This window comes from Hirsutella rhossiliensis (genome assembly GCF_020360975.1).
Source record: "Hirsutella rhossiliensis strain HR02 chromosome Unknown scaffold00002, whole genome shotgun sequence".
NCBI classification, from domain to species: Eukaryota; Fungi; Ascomycota; class Sordariomycetes; order Hypocreales; family Ophiocordycipitaceae; genus Hirsutella; species Hirsutella rhossiliensis.
In genome coordinates, this window is record NW_025408668.1 from 1,862,406 (window position 1) to 1,876,294 (window position 13,889).

The window sequence follows — 13,889 nt, forward strand, 5'->3', positions numbered from 1 at the left end:
ACAGGCAGCAAGCAGCGACGAGGAATCGGCCTCGGTTGATGCAATGGAACGTGTGTGCAAACTTTGACAGTCGCATCCGCCGCTGTCTTGCGCTCTCCATGGAAGCCTATTTTCGTTATTTCTCCTTGACCAAGGTTCGACCAACAGGTTGCACCGGCTGCCGGCGGTTTTGAGAAGAATTGGCCGAGAGGCCGGGCATCAATATGGATAGAACGCAGACGACTGGTCGAGTGCTGCATACGTCGCACTCTGAATGGAGCTCATCATCCCATGAGGGAAAGGGTCGCGATGCAATTTATTTATAATCATCTTTGTGTCTTTCCATTCTTCTGCCCGGCTGCAGGACGAGGGTGGCCGGCTTGATGCAGCACTTGTTGGTGAGCAGTGCGACAGGGGGGCCGCCACCAAAGAGCCCCCGTCGAGGGCTGGCTGCGCGCGGGAGTGGGAGCCGCATGCGACTGACACGCGCTGGCGCATACAGCGATGGATGCCGGGGCGCAAGAACAGTCGAGGCTCGATGCGGGCTGAGCCTGCCAAGGCCGGTCGCCAACGAAGACATGCGGGAGACAGCCCGGGCGAGGAAGGGCTTGGAGCTGGGGGCCTCGGCTGGACGAGTTGCAGCCCGGGGATGCGCATACACGAAGACGTGCGTGCGTCTTGTCCGTCCATACAGGCGTTGTTGGCGTTCCGAGGTGCTGTGAGGTGCCGTGTGGTTTCTACGGGATATATATGTATGTGCGTCCACGGCCACACGTAGCACCCATAGATGAACGGAGTATTATCGTACGTGAATCTAGCCAAGAGCCGATCCAGCTGGACAAGATGGCTGGGCGGCCACTTTGCCTCGTCAGTCCACCCGGACACAGCAAACTCTGGCCCGCCGAGGGCAACCCTCGCGGCCCGCTCCGTGCTGCTGTCCCACCGCCATGCACGGCCGTGAACCGGGATGTAGATACGGCCATGGAGTTACCAGGAGGGAAATGCACCGAGCAGCGGCCCCCGATGCTGTGCCGTTGGATCGGCCGTCATCCCTCCATCCCCCGTGATCCAGCCGCAGGGGTTTGTTTTTACCGGGCAGCTACGGCATGTTGCAGCTACAGCGTGTTCACCGAGATTGGGGGAGGGGGGGAGGGAAGGGGTCCATCGTTCTGTCGGGCTTGAGTAGAGTTTTCCCCGGCACAGGCGGCGTTGTAACCGTTGCAGCTTGTGAGGAGACGGGACGTTGGGGTGCAGGATGTCTCCGTTAGGATTTACACGACATGAGCAGAGGAGCAGAAGAAAAAGAAGCTCTCGGGGGGGAAGTAAGCATCTAAATATATACCGGGGATCAAGGGAGGAGAGGAAGATGCTTTCCATGTACTCTCGACTCCAACCAGAACAAGACGTCGCTCTCTCCCGCCTCATTCCTTCAACGCCGACCCCAGGATATATGCATACTGCCATACATGCACCAGGGGCGGGGGTGTTTGTTGTTCGGGCGGCCCCCGAGGATGCCGTCTGCCGGTCGGGGATGGCCGTTTTGGGCGGCCGCATCATCGAGACCCAGTCGCCAGAGATGAACGATGGACTATTACACGCGGGCTTCCATGCTGCTCCCTCTCTCCACCCAGTCTAGCGTCACCTTTGTTCCCTCTGTCCGTCCGTCCTGTCGCCGATGACACGATCAGGGGGAGAGAACCGCTGCCAAGCTTCACTCAGTCCTCCTCCTCCTCATCGTCCCTCTCCAAAGCCGAAACCTTAACCGCCTTTTCCCTCCCCCCCGTCATCGCAATCTCGCTGCGCTTCTTTCGTCGTCCATCCCGCTTCTCGTCGTCGTGCTTCACCCGGCCGCGCGCATCCTCGGGCCCATTTTATTAGCCCGGGTCGCCGCCGCCGTCGTCTTTCCTTGCCTCACTCGTCTTTTTTTTTCCCCGGTGTCTCAGCCACTGGTTCCGCTGTCGTGTTCGGCACATGCTGTCTCTGCTTGTCTCAGATCTCGGACATTCGCCTCCTCCACAGGGCTGATATACACGCGCGCCGACGCACCAGCGAGGGATCAAATCTGATTTTTTTTTTATTTGGCTCCCGGCGCTGTTCGATACGCCCAGGCGCCTTCGAGGAGACCGATACTTGTTAAACAAGAACAAGGGAGCGAAGCCGGCGACGGTACGCGCTGGAGAGGGCGCGAGTGAGCGGGAGACTGGCAGATAGGGGAGAGACAGGAGAGGGCCAGACAGAGGGCCAGACAAGAGAGAGACAAATCAGCGGCGCAGACGGAGCCATGGGCGCCCGAGCCTTCTTCCGCAGCCGCTCCCTCAAGGCCGACGACGTCCGCCGCACCGCCGCCGCCGAGCTGACGCTGCGCCAGTCCCTGCTGCCCATCGCCCTCGTCACCGTCCTCTTCTTCCTCTGGGGCTTCAGCTACGGCCTGCTCGACACCCTCAACAAGCACTTCCAGACGGTCCTCGACGTCGACCGCGCCCGCTCCTCGGGGCTGCAGGCCGCGTACTTTGGGTGCGCCTCTCCTCCCCCCTCCCCCCTTTTTTCCCCCTCTTCGGCTTGACCTCGTCCATATTCTTCGTCTTTTCCCTCGACTGACCCTCGGGCCGCCCAGCGCATACCCCCTCGCCTCCATCGGCCACGCCGCCTGGATCCTCCGCCATTATGGCTACCGCGCCGTCTTCATCTGGGGCCTGTGCCTCTACGCCCTCGGCGCCCTGCTCGCCATCCCCGCCCTCAAGGCCCGCAGCTTCGGCGGCTTCTGCGCGTGCATCTTCATCATCGGCAACGGCCTCGGCTCCCTCGAGACGGCCGCCAACCCCTTTATAACCGGTAGGCCCTTGTCCCCCCCCCTTTTCTCTGTCCCCTTTCTGCCTGCTCCATGCTCACTTCTTCTCTCCGGACAGTCTGCGGCCCGCCCCGATACGCGGAGATCCGGCTCAACATCTCACAGGCCTTCAATGGCATCGGCACCGTCATCGCCCCGGTCCTCGGCTCCTACGTCTTCTTCAACTTCAGCGATGACGACGCCCTCGACCACGTCCAATGGGTCTACCTCGCCATCGCCATCTTTGTGCTCCTCCTCGCCGCTGCCTTTTTCTTTGCGCGCATCCCTGAAATCACCGATGCAGGTAAGCTTCGCCCGCCTCTAATACGCTGAAACGGGTCAATGGAGAGGAGAGACGAGGGGACTGACGGACATGTGTCCTCGCAGACATGGCCTTTCAAGTCCAAGAGACGCACGCGTCGGCCACCGACAGCGCCGCCGTCGACACGCCCTTCCACAAGCAGTACCGCCTCTTCCACGCCGCCTTTGCGCAGTTCTGCTACACGGGCGCCCAGGTCGGCATCGCCAGCTTCTTCATCAACTACGCCAGCGCCACGCGGCCCGACACCGACTCGGCGCTGGCGGCCAAGTTCTTCGCCGGCGCCCAGGCCGCCTTTGCCATCGGCCGCTTCGCCGGCGTCGGCCTGATGCGCGTCGTCCGCCCGCGCTACGTCCTGCTGGCCTTTCTCTCCTGCTGCATCGTCTTCATCGGCCCGGCCGTCACCCAGCGCGGCAACGTCGGCGTCTCCATGCTCTACCTCGTGCTCTTCTTCGAGTCCATCTGCTTCCCGACCATTGTCGCCCTGGGCATGCGCGGCCTGGGGCGTCACACCAAGCGCGGCAGCGGATACATCATCGGCGGCGTCGTCGGCGGCGCCTGCGTGCCGCCGCTCACCGGCTATGTCGGCGACCGACACGGCGACGGCATCGCCATGGTCGTGCCTCTGGTCTTCTTCGTCGCCGCGTGGTCCTACGCCGTCTGCGTCAACGTCGTCCCGTCGTACTACACCGTCCTCGACTCCTACGCCGATGCCAACGTCGGCCTGCGCTCCAGTCCGGTCGACGACATCGAGGGTCCCGGCTCCGCGTCTACCGAAAAGGTCGGGCCGACCGAGGCCTCTCCGCGATGAGACGAGGGGACGATTTACACGGCGCTGCGATCTCACGTGGAAGGCCTTCTTCTTTCTGTATATTGCTTCGTTACGATACGCCTCCTTTCCGCTCCGAAAGAGAAAAGGGGGAAGAACTGTGTATGCAGACACGAACCTGCAAATATCTGCAATTCACCATAGCGCATGCCCGGCGCCGGCACGCAGAGCCTTGCGTCCAGTTCGTGCCCGCTGATATATACCATGAGCACGCCCGGGCTCAAACACCCTCCCGAGACGGCTCGCCTCCAGCCACAAACAGCGAGTGCAATGCTGGAGCGAAGGGGTACCGGAGAGGGGAAGGGGAAGAAAAAGAAACACAGGTGGAGGAAAGGGAACATGACCTTGGATCAGGGGACTGATTTCATGTATTGTACAAGACGGAAATGCCACTCAGCGGGCGAGTGAGTGGGACAGAAGACGGGAAGCCCTTCTCACCGGCTTACATGGCTTCGGGGAATCATAGCTTGGGCGGATATATTTCAGTCAAAGGCAACGACCCCAACCAACGTCTCTCGTAGCAGCCGCAGCAGCTGCATTTCCATTCCCATCATCACCCCCAATTCCCCCGCCGCCCACCGCGCGAGCTCCTCTCCACATGGCCCCTCAAGACCTTCCTCGCCTCCACCAGGCTCCTCTTCTGCTTGCTCTTCGCCTTGCCCAGCGTCATCAAAAAGTTCTTGTTGCGCTGCTTCTCGCGGTTGCTCGTGCTCTTGCCCTCCGCCGCCTTCTTCGACCTGCGGATCGCCTGCGTGCTCTTGTGCTCCTCCCGCTCCGGCTTGCCCTCCTTGGCCAACGCCACCTTTTCCTCCTTGGTCAGCTTGCGCAGCCTGGCCGGCGCCTCGATGTTCTCCGCCGTCAGCCCGTCGTCGGCGTGCAGGGCCCCGCTGCCCTGCGCCTTCTTGCGCACGCCCATGGCCCGCTCAACCGACGCCGCCGTGCGCAGTTCCTGGAGCTTGGCCAGGTCCGCCGGCGTGAGGATTGTCGTCGTCGCCAGCTTCGACATGCGCTCCAGCTCTGCTTCTCGTTCCTCCCGGCCCTCCTCGTCTTCCTCCTCCTTGTCCCCGCTCTGTTCCTTCTTCTTATGCTTCTTGGGCGCCGGCTCCTCGTCTTCCGAGTCGCTGACGTTGATCCACTCGCCCGAGCTGCTGCTGCCATCCGAGTCGACCTCCCAGTCGCTCGACTGGAAGCCGTCGTCCTTTTCGTCCTCTTCGTCGCTTCCAGCAGTTGCCGAGAGACCCTTTTCCAGCCGTTTCCTCCTCCTCTCCTCCTCCTTCCACTTGGCCAGGAGATCGAGGCCTTCGATGCCGCCAGCCTCCTCCTCGCCAAACTTTCGCTGCTGCTGCAGGCTTGCCTTGAGCCCCATGGTGGCCTCTTTGCCGCGGTCCCTCTTCTTCAGTAGCTCGGCACCGACCTCTCTGTACAGCGACAGCAGTCCCTTGGCAGCCATCATGACCCCCTTGTCCTTGCTCTTGCGGTACTGGACCAGGTCCTGCAACAGGGTATCCGTCATGGCGAGCGGTTGCCTGGCGCAAATCTCGCGGATGGCGTTGAGGCCGGCGGCGGCAACCTCCGAGGCCGACGCCTCTGAAACGAACTCGTTTGCAATCTTTTGAATCAGCGGCTCCAGCACGTCCGGCGGCACGAGATTGTGGGTGCCCTGCGCCAGCGAGGCCAAAAAGGACGTGACGGATTGCTGCCGGGGCGTGAGGAACTTGATGAACCAGGAGTAGAGGGGGACGACGGTCAGCTTGTGCAAGCCGATCAGGCGCGTGACGAGCTGCAACACGAGGATCTTGCTGTCGAGCGAGAGCTTGGCCTTTGTGTTCTGCAGGTGCTTGGAGAAGAGCTGCTCGGCAAAGTCCTGCGGGTCGTGCAGCAGGTGCAGCGCGGAAAAATTGAGTGGATGGGGCTTGCTCTTCTTGCGCTCGCCCCTCTTGACCTTGCTGACGGCCTTTTTGTACGCCTCCTTTTGCTTCTTGGACTTTTTGTTGATGCCGATCTGGTGCCGGACCTTGCCCAGGTCCACCTCGTCGTCGCTGCTCTCGTCCTCGAGCTCCTCGCGCTCCTTGTCGCCGCCGAGGAAGAAGCGCACCGCCCCAATCGCCACCTTTTCGTTGTCGGCCAGGCAGGCCTCCTTCATGACATCGACGGGCTTGGAATCGGTCCACATCTGACGCTTCCACAACTCGCGCGTTAGCTTGATGGCCCAGATGGCCCGGGGCGAGGACCGGTCGGCCGTGACGAGGTTGTAGAGGACCGTCTGGATGGTGCGGTTGAGCGGGTGATTGATGGCCTTTGAGTTTGAGTTTCGCATGTCGCTCAGGATCTTGCTGAAGAGTAGCTCGCGCAGGGACTTGCTTGGCGACGACACGAGGATGGGGAAGAGGGTCGTCAGGACGCTAGCCGAGTCAATGACTTCCTTGCGCCGCAGCAGCACGAGGCTGCCGACGACCTTTTCCCGCAGCTCTGGATGGATTGTGGCATGGTGTTGCGTCAGGATGGCCTTTAAGTCGTCGGGGAACGAGCGCGTTTCTTGGGGGTAGCAGTCGGCGACGTGGGCGATGAGATCGATCATGTTGTGGAAGGACTCGACCGAGTCGGCGGCGGCCGTCGTCGGGGACATGAGAAAGATCTCGCGCTGGGACTCATACTGCTCCCACTGCTTCAAGAAGTCGTCCTTGTACGATCTGGTCGCACAGGGTCAGCGCCGCTCTGCATTTTCTGCCTCGTGCGTCTCTTACTTTGGATCGCGCCGGATCTTGTACTGCAGGCTTGCGCTGCGACGGGTGAGCTTGGGTCGGCCAAGGCGAGGGAGCGCACCGCAACCTACAAGTCTGCATCGATCTTCTCAAGCGCTGCGACCTTTCTCTTCCCCATGGTGGGCGAGGTTCTGCAAGGTTCCGAGCGTGGGCGTGGTTGACCAAGCGAAGTCTGCCCGCGGGCCTTGGCCGAAGAAATTTTGGGACCCTGAGCACCGATAAGATAAGCTTGCTTTGCCGGCCGGAAAATCACATGCCACACGTACTTTTCCTGGACCGCAAGTCGACAATGTTGGATTGCCATTGAGTAGGATTTACTGATAAACACGTTACAAGCGTGCCATGACGGCGCACGACAGTGACCTGGTCCAGGCATGCGCCAGTCCCTCTTCCATCCTAGAATCCCGTCTATTCGAAACATGGACGTCGTCTATTATACAGCCCTCTTGGTGGAATCGCTGGCCTGCCCACCCCATGCTCTCTAGTCTAGGCAAACAGGAGACGAAATCACAGCTCAAGCCCCCCAAAGATGCCCCCCTCGGCACCCACGATTAGTGCGGCATCCCTCCTTTTCCCCATCGTCTCTAACAAACATGCCGTGCAGTCCGAGTCTCTGGCCAAAAGGGCTGAACGACGCATCACCCAGCCAACCGGGCAAGCCCAGCTCTTGGGCAGTGCCGCGGCGCTTGGCTCGGACAACACCTCGGCCCTTGACCCGTTTCCTGGTTCATCCCCCCCATCTCTCCGTCTCACCCTCGCAGACTTCGAGGCACCGACTTATTTGGCAATCTCGACTCCGCCCGTGGCGCCCAGCGCCTTCTTGACATCGCCTGTAGACTTTGAGTTAGCCATGTGCAATTCCACAACCGGTGGAGTAATACTCACCGTAGATGGCGAACTGGCCGGCGGTCAGAGTGCCGACCATGAAGAGACGAGCACCGATGCCGCTGTAGGAGCCGCGGAAGCCGAGGTCCTTGGCAATCTTGACGAGGCGCGAAGCGGTGCCTTCACCGGGGAGACCCTTGGTCTTGTTGATGACGGAGAGCATGGTGTCGGCGGGCTGGGAGACGATGGCGGCGGCGAAACCGGCAATCAGACCAGAGCCCAGGTTGACGGCGGTTTGCATGCCGTCGGACATGTCCTTCTTGGGCATCTGGCGGTAGACGGCCTCGGCCACCTTTTCGTAGACGACAAACTTGGCCATGGTGTAGGGGATCCTGGGTGGCGCGGGTGAGCCGGGTGTGCGTCTCGGTGTCGAGGGGGACTCACTGCTTGAAGAGAATGGGGCCGAAGCCGGCGTAGAAGGCGCCGACGCCCTCGTTCTTGAGCATCTTGCCGAAGCCGCCGATGAGGCCATTGGCGTAGGTGGGCTCGGAGACAAGACGGATGCGGGTGGCCTCGAGGGGGCAGAGGGCAATGTCGGCGAAGAACTCGGCGGCGGCGGACGAGGCGAGGTAGACGGCGGTGCGGTTGTTGGAGGCGTTCTCGTAGCCAAAGGTGTTGATGCACTGCTGCTTGAAGAACTCGTAGCCGCCAAACTTGAAGGCGCCCTGCAGGAAGTAGCCGGCAAAGGTGGGGCCGACGCCGGTGAGGAGAGCGCCGGCGCCCTCGTTCTGGATGACCTGGCGGAAGCCGCCGATCAAGCCGCGGTTGTACGTCTTGGGGTCGAGCTGGATACGAGTCTTGACGCTGGAGCAGGGTGTCAGCCGGGCTTGGTGGAGAATTGAGCGTCAAGGCAGAGAGACGCACACATCAACGGGCGTCAGGGCGCCGTGGGTGACGGAGCAGCAGATGGCACCGGCAAGGGCGAAGCGCGAGTAGAGGGCAGCGCCCGAGAGCTTTGCGGGCTCGGCGGCCTTGACATTCTGGACGACGGCATCGACCTTTGTCGAGCCGGTGCTTTGGGCGCCGCTGGCCATGTTGCGTGCGATGGAGGAATGAGGCTGGAGAGTGGGGAGTGGGGAGTGTGCGATGAGGCTCGACGATGCGACGTGGAGGAGATGGGAGGTGTTTTTTTTTCTCTCTGGCTGGCGCAAAGGGAGAGAACTTTTTCCCCTGCCGGTGATCGGGATTATTCGGGCCATCCTTCCCCCTGTGCGTGCACGAGCCTCTGAGGCACGGGTACCTGAAGCTGCCTGTAGCAAGCAAGTCATCAAGTGTAGGTAGGTACAGTACAGGTACAGTACAGAGTACAGGAGGTGCCCGTACCCGCTAACTCCGGGCGTCCCGAGCATGCACTGAAGGCCACGTCCCTGCTTGTTGTCTTTCTCGTCCCCTCGACTTCTCGTCTCCCAAATAAAGACAGCAAGCCGAGCGGTAACCGACCCCGGTACAGTACACCTTGATCGAGCCTCTCTTCCGTCCTCGTCGGCCATTGGATCTCGAGCACCACTGCCGTCCAATGTCTCGCTCGCACAAGCGATGCCCGTACCTGTGTTCGCTGGTAGTCAGTCGTGCAGTACACCCACACACATGCCTTGCACCCCACGACACAGCCCTACGCAGCATCTCACCACGGCAACCAGCATCATCAAGTAGTTTGATGGAAACCATCTTCATCAAAGCCGGTTCTCAATCGACTCAAACAGACATGAGCGTGTACAAATAACCTCAACAATCCTCGGGTCGAAGCTGGGAACCACCAGCCTCCTTCTGCTCGCGGCTACCCTGCACCCACCCGAGTCGAACAATTTTCCCCACGGGATATCCAAGCAATGTCAGCATCCCAACCATCACACCCGCACCCCGAGCAGTGCCGATCCGCAACGTCGACAGCTTCACGCCTCAAACCGGGCTCGGTCCGTCGGGCGCCCGAGGCGCGTCACGGGGCATTCCGACAGCTCCTCGCCAACCGTGCCCGAGCAGGTCAACAGGCCATCTTGGACGACGATGATGTTCTCTGTATAGGTCGTGTCCGGCCGGATCTTGTCAGCTCTCACAATCAAACTCGTCTGCACCCAGTAAGCCTTACCTAGTTCGACAGACGTGTAGTTGATCGACAGGTTCAGCCGCTTGCACTGGCAGTACAGCTTCCACCCCTCGCCGTCGACGTGGCAGCTGGCACACGTCCCCTTGAAGCCTGGCGACTTGTTGCCACTGTTGCGCCGTCGTTAGATGGACGAATCCTCGGAGAAAGGGGTGATGGGCGTCTGCTTCCCGCGCTCGACGTACTCAGTTGGAGGCCGCAGCTCCCCGTCGTGGTTGGACAGGCAATGCTCCAGGTTTAGCTGCGAGCATACCTCGACGGGATCCCCCGAGCTGCGAGAACACTTGGCCGTGTACGCCATGGGATGCGACTCGGAGGCGTCCGCGAAGCCGACAAAGCTGCATTGCACCCTCAGCTGGGCGGCGGCGGCGGCGGCGAGATCGAGAACCGCGAGCAAGGCCCAACCAGGAAGAGGCATGGCGGCACGTTTTCTTTCTCTGTGTAGAGAGAGGGTCGAGAAAGACCTGTTGCTGCTCTGTGCCTGACGAATCTAGTTGGAACGCCGCGAGTCCCAAGCCCGTGTTGAGCGAGCCGCCGCGTTTATCTAACCCTCCTGCTGGCAGCACGAGCAGGGCGTTTGCTACCCTCTCTTCCGCATCCCGTTCTGATTCCTCGTTGCCGCCAGCCCTCATAATCAGAACGTCGGAGAAAAAAAAGAGCAAAGGGACGGTGATGCGATTGATAAGCCCAACCAGCGAGTCCCGCGAGCAAACATGGCCGACGTTGGGCAGCCGCCCACATCAGACGGCGTCGAGCGCATCACGGGCTGGGTCGTGGACTGTCAAGGGCAGCGTCATGGGTCACCTTCGGGCTGTCGCACCCAGCAATAGATGATTGTCTTGCACGCAGGCCAGCGGACGAAGCTGCTGCCTGTTGCGGTGAGTGAATGACGGCCCGTGTGTGTGGGTGTGTGTGGAAGAGGGAAAGAAGGAAATGCCTGTTCAAGTTCCACGGCAGCCTTGTCGACACCGATAGGGGAGGCAAAGGTGTGTGTGCCGTCGGGAGTATCAGGCCGCTCGTGGCACTGCCCTTGTGCGGTGATGGTGACGAAATAGCCCGAATCTGCCGCGAATCACGCCATGCAGTAGGAGGAACAGGCCTCGGGTTCATAATACAGCCAAGGCCAAGTTCCGGCAACCCGAACGACGCCGCCGAGCGTCCCGCTGGCCCCGGCGACGCGGTTGGCGGCCGGCTCCGGCTCTATATCGGCCATCTTGCACTCGCATGGTCACTCGACTGCTGCCCATGTCCGCAAACTCCGAAGCTAGAAGCGCAGCATCCTGACCATGGCCATTATCCGTCTACCGCTAAATGTGGCCGGGATGGATGGCAGGACTGCCGAGGCTGTATCCACAGAGGCCCCGGCCAACGATTGGATGCCGAGGCTCCGCAGCGGGGCCGGCTCCGTGAGTGCCGGTCCATCGTCGCCGGCTCATGCACATGCTGAAAGCTTTACAAGCAGGAAGACGACGAAAGAATGGGTCTAGAATAAACCGAGGCATGCAGCCGTCGTCGCCGGGCATGCCGTCTCCCCCATCGTCATAGTGCCCAAGCAATATTGCCCGATGTTACTGTCGGCACCCTTGCCGACGACATTTACCCAAGAGAACTCACGACGTGAGCCCTCATGTCCGGGGTTCCGGGAGCCTTTATTGCATATGCATGCCTCCCTTGGACTTTTCATCACATTCGAGCCATGTGCAGTCCCGGAGTGCGCACTGACGCCGACAGGGCAGTACGGCCTCGGCCACGAAGCTGACAAGACGCATGGAGAAAAACCACGCCATCAACGGAGAACTGCGGATCCTTGGCATTCACACCGGCCCTGGCAAGGTTTCATCAGGCGCGTGCCTGGCATGGCCGGGAAGTGGAGAGGTTGCGTGGCTGGAGTTTACGGTGTTAATGGCCATGGGCTTTGCCGACGCAACAGACAATGTTGTCTGGCAAGCCCTCTACTCCATTCAAACAATGGACGCCCAACATCTGAATACAACTGGTATATATATCTCGATGCCAACGCAATGTTGGATAGGAACTCGTTGGTCCGGACGCTGATGCCATACACACACGGACACAGACTAGACAACACCTAGTCTACTAGTCGACAAAGTAGTCCCATCTCGATATCGCTTCTTGCCTATTCGCATGCGTCACATTCCTAAAGTCAATTGTTGAGAGAGTGTCCGCCTTATACAAGCAGCCGGCCTGCGCGCCAACACACGACGGCCAGCGTGAGAGTGAAGCCAACAGAGAGAGCATAGACAACGCTCATCCACACACACACACACCAGCCAGACACAATGGTGACTACCGAATACAAGTTCGAGGGATGGATGGGCCTCGACCCGTCCTCGGTCGAGGGCAACATGGTCTGGAGGGAGTTCGAGCCCAAGCCGTGGGAGGAGACGGACGTGGATATCAAGATCACTCACTCGGGCATCTGCGGCTCCGACCTCTCGACGCTGCGATCCGGCTGGGTACGTGGGGCAACCTCGTCTCGTCAGGCACGACACACACAGCTAACAGGGGCTCTTGCAGCGCGAGGCCCCCTACCCCGTCGTTGTTGGCCATGAAATCGTCGGCGTGGCCGTGCGCGTGGGCTCCAAGGCCGAGGGCGGCATCAAGGTCGGCGACATGGTCGGCGTCGGCGCCCAGTCAGACTCGTGCCTGGGCCGCGACGGCCCATGCGAAGCGTGCGGCAACGAGTGCGAAAACTACTGCTCGCAGGTCGTCATGACGTACGCGTCCAAGCACCGCAACGGCGCGCCCACGCTCGGCGGCTACGGCCGCTACCATCGCTGCCCATCGCACTTCGTCATCAAGATCCCCGACGGCGTGGCCCCCGAGCACGCGGCCCCGATGCTGTGCGCCGGCGTCACCGTCTACTCGCCCCTCAAGCACTTTGGCGTCGGGCCGGGCAAGCGCATCGCCGTCATCGGCATCGGCGGCTTGGGACACTTTGCCGTGCTCTTTGCAAAGGCGCTCGGCGCGGATGAGGTTGTGGGCATCTCGCGCAAACAGAACAAGAGGAAGGACGCGATTGACCTTGGCTGCGACGACTATATTGCCCTGGACGACGAAGAGGGCTGGGCCACCAAGCACAAGAACCGCTTCGACCTCATCCTTAGCACCGTGTCGTCAACCAAGGTACGTTGAGAAAACAGAAGAAAGATTCAACTTGCTAACAGGTTTCCGCATCAGATGCCCCTTGGAGACTATATCCGCCTCCTCAAGTTCGAGGGCACCTTCGTCCAAGTCGGCCTTCCCGAGGGTCCCGTCAGCCTGGCCCTGGGGTCCGTCATGGGCGGCCGCCGCACGCTGACCGGCTCGGCCATAGGCAGCCCCAGGGAGATTTACGAAATGTTCAAGCTGGCGGCCGAGAAGAACGTCCAGCCGTGGATCGAGAAGCGGCCCATGCAGGACGCCAACCAGGCCATCGTCGACATGGATGCTGGCAAGCCTCGCTTCCGGTACGTGCTGGTCAACAACTGAGGCACTGGACGAGACGGGCAAACACGGGTGAAAAATGAGGGCATTGTTGTAAAACTGGAATAATAAGCGATATCAATTTCCTCTTCTTCACAAGTCATTTCTTACTACCCGAAAGGCACTTCGTCACGAGGTTGGGTCATGATGCGGGCCCGACTCGATAGATGCGCCGATGCCCCGAACCTGGCGCTGGATACGAGGAGTTTCCTTGCATGCAGGTGGGATGATGGGGGGCCGGTGTTGCTTTCGTGAATTGATATGGAATAGCGACGAGATGGATCAAGGACCACTGCGGCCGGACTGACCGCTTGAATCCTCCCGTCACCAACCCATTTGCCCGACCCCCTTTTCCACTTGTTCGTTGCCAAGTCAAGGCCCTGCTGCGTGGAGGGATCGTGCAGCAGCTGGGTTCCATGGCAAAGGAACAACTTGTGATGACATACAGTAGCCTCATTACCGCGTCCACCAATGGCTGCCGCTGAACCGGCCCATGCCAAGCGGTGAGGTGGTGTCGGCTTTGCCAGAGGGTCCCCTCGTATATGTACGAAGCCAGCGAGGGGATGGGATGAACAGGTGGGTGGCCGAGTGACGGTGGAAGAAAATGGGAGGGCTTTGAACAGGATATGGACTGGAATGAGAAGGAAGAAGAAGAGAAAGGAGGAGGAACACGACAGCGCATGTCCAACCTCAACCTCGCC

The 13,889-nt window shown here is 60.7% G+C and overlaps 5 protein-coding genes across 5 annotated transcripts; 2 read left to right on the plus strand and 3 right to left on the minus strand.

Annotated features, from left to right (window-relative positions):
- Positions 1-2,260: 2,260 nt before the first annotated feature.
- On the plus strand, positions 2,261-3,936 carry HRG_01759 (major facilitator superfamily domain-containing protein; the record flags this gene model as incomplete). Its single annotated transcript, XM_044860230.1, has 4 exons — positions 2,261-2,493; positions 2,594-2,811; positions 2,886-3,110; positions 3,194-3,936. The coding sequence occupies 4 exons, from the start codon at positions 2,261-2,263 to the stop codon at positions 3,934-3,936; spliced, it is 1,419 nt and encodes a 472-aa protein (XP_044723863.1).
- Positions 3,937-4,507: 571 nt separating this feature from the next.
- HRG_01760 (SDA1 domain-containing protein) lies at positions 4,508-6,834 on the minus strand (the record flags this gene model as incomplete). The annotated part of the gene is made up of 3 exons (XM_044860231.1): positions 4,508-6,644; positions 6,699-6,734; positions 6,788-6,834. 3 exons carry the CDS (start codon positions 6,832-6,834, stop codon positions 4,508-4,510), a joined length of 2,220 nt encoding a protein of 739 aa, XP_044723864.1.
- A 659-nt stretch (positions 6,835-7,493) lies between these two features.
- HRG_01761 (mitochondrial carrier protein) lies at positions 7,494-8,635 on the minus strand (the record flags this gene model as incomplete). Its single annotated transcript, XM_044860232.1, has 4 exons — positions 7,494-7,546; positions 7,602-7,933; positions 7,986-8,405; positions 8,466-8,635. The coding sequence occupies 4 exons, from the start codon at positions 8,633-8,635 to the stop codon at positions 7,494-7,496; spliced, it is 975 nt and encodes a 324-aa protein (XP_044723865.1).
- Positions 8,636-9,493: 858 nt separating this feature from the next.
- Positions 9,494-10,120, minus strand: HRG_01762 (CVNH domain-containing protein; the record flags this gene model as incomplete). Its single annotated transcript, XM_044860233.1, has 2 exons — positions 9,494-9,812; positions 9,888-10,120. The coding sequence occupies 2 exons, from the start codon at positions 10,118-10,120 to the stop codon at positions 9,494-9,496; spliced, it is 552 nt and encodes a 183-aa protein (XP_044723866.1).
- A 1,882-nt stretch (positions 10,121-12,002) lies between these two features.
- Positions 12,003-13,194, plus strand: HRG_01763 (alcohol dehydrogenase groES-like domain-containing protein; the record flags this gene model as incomplete). Its single annotated transcript, XM_044860234.1, has 3 exons — positions 12,003-12,179; positions 12,241-12,849; positions 12,904-13,194. The coding sequence occupies 3 exons, from the start codon at positions 12,003-12,005 to the stop codon at positions 13,192-13,194; spliced, it is 1,077 nt and encodes a 358-aa protein (XP_044723867.1).
- Between the last annotated feature and the right edge of the window lie 695 nt (positions 13,195-13,889).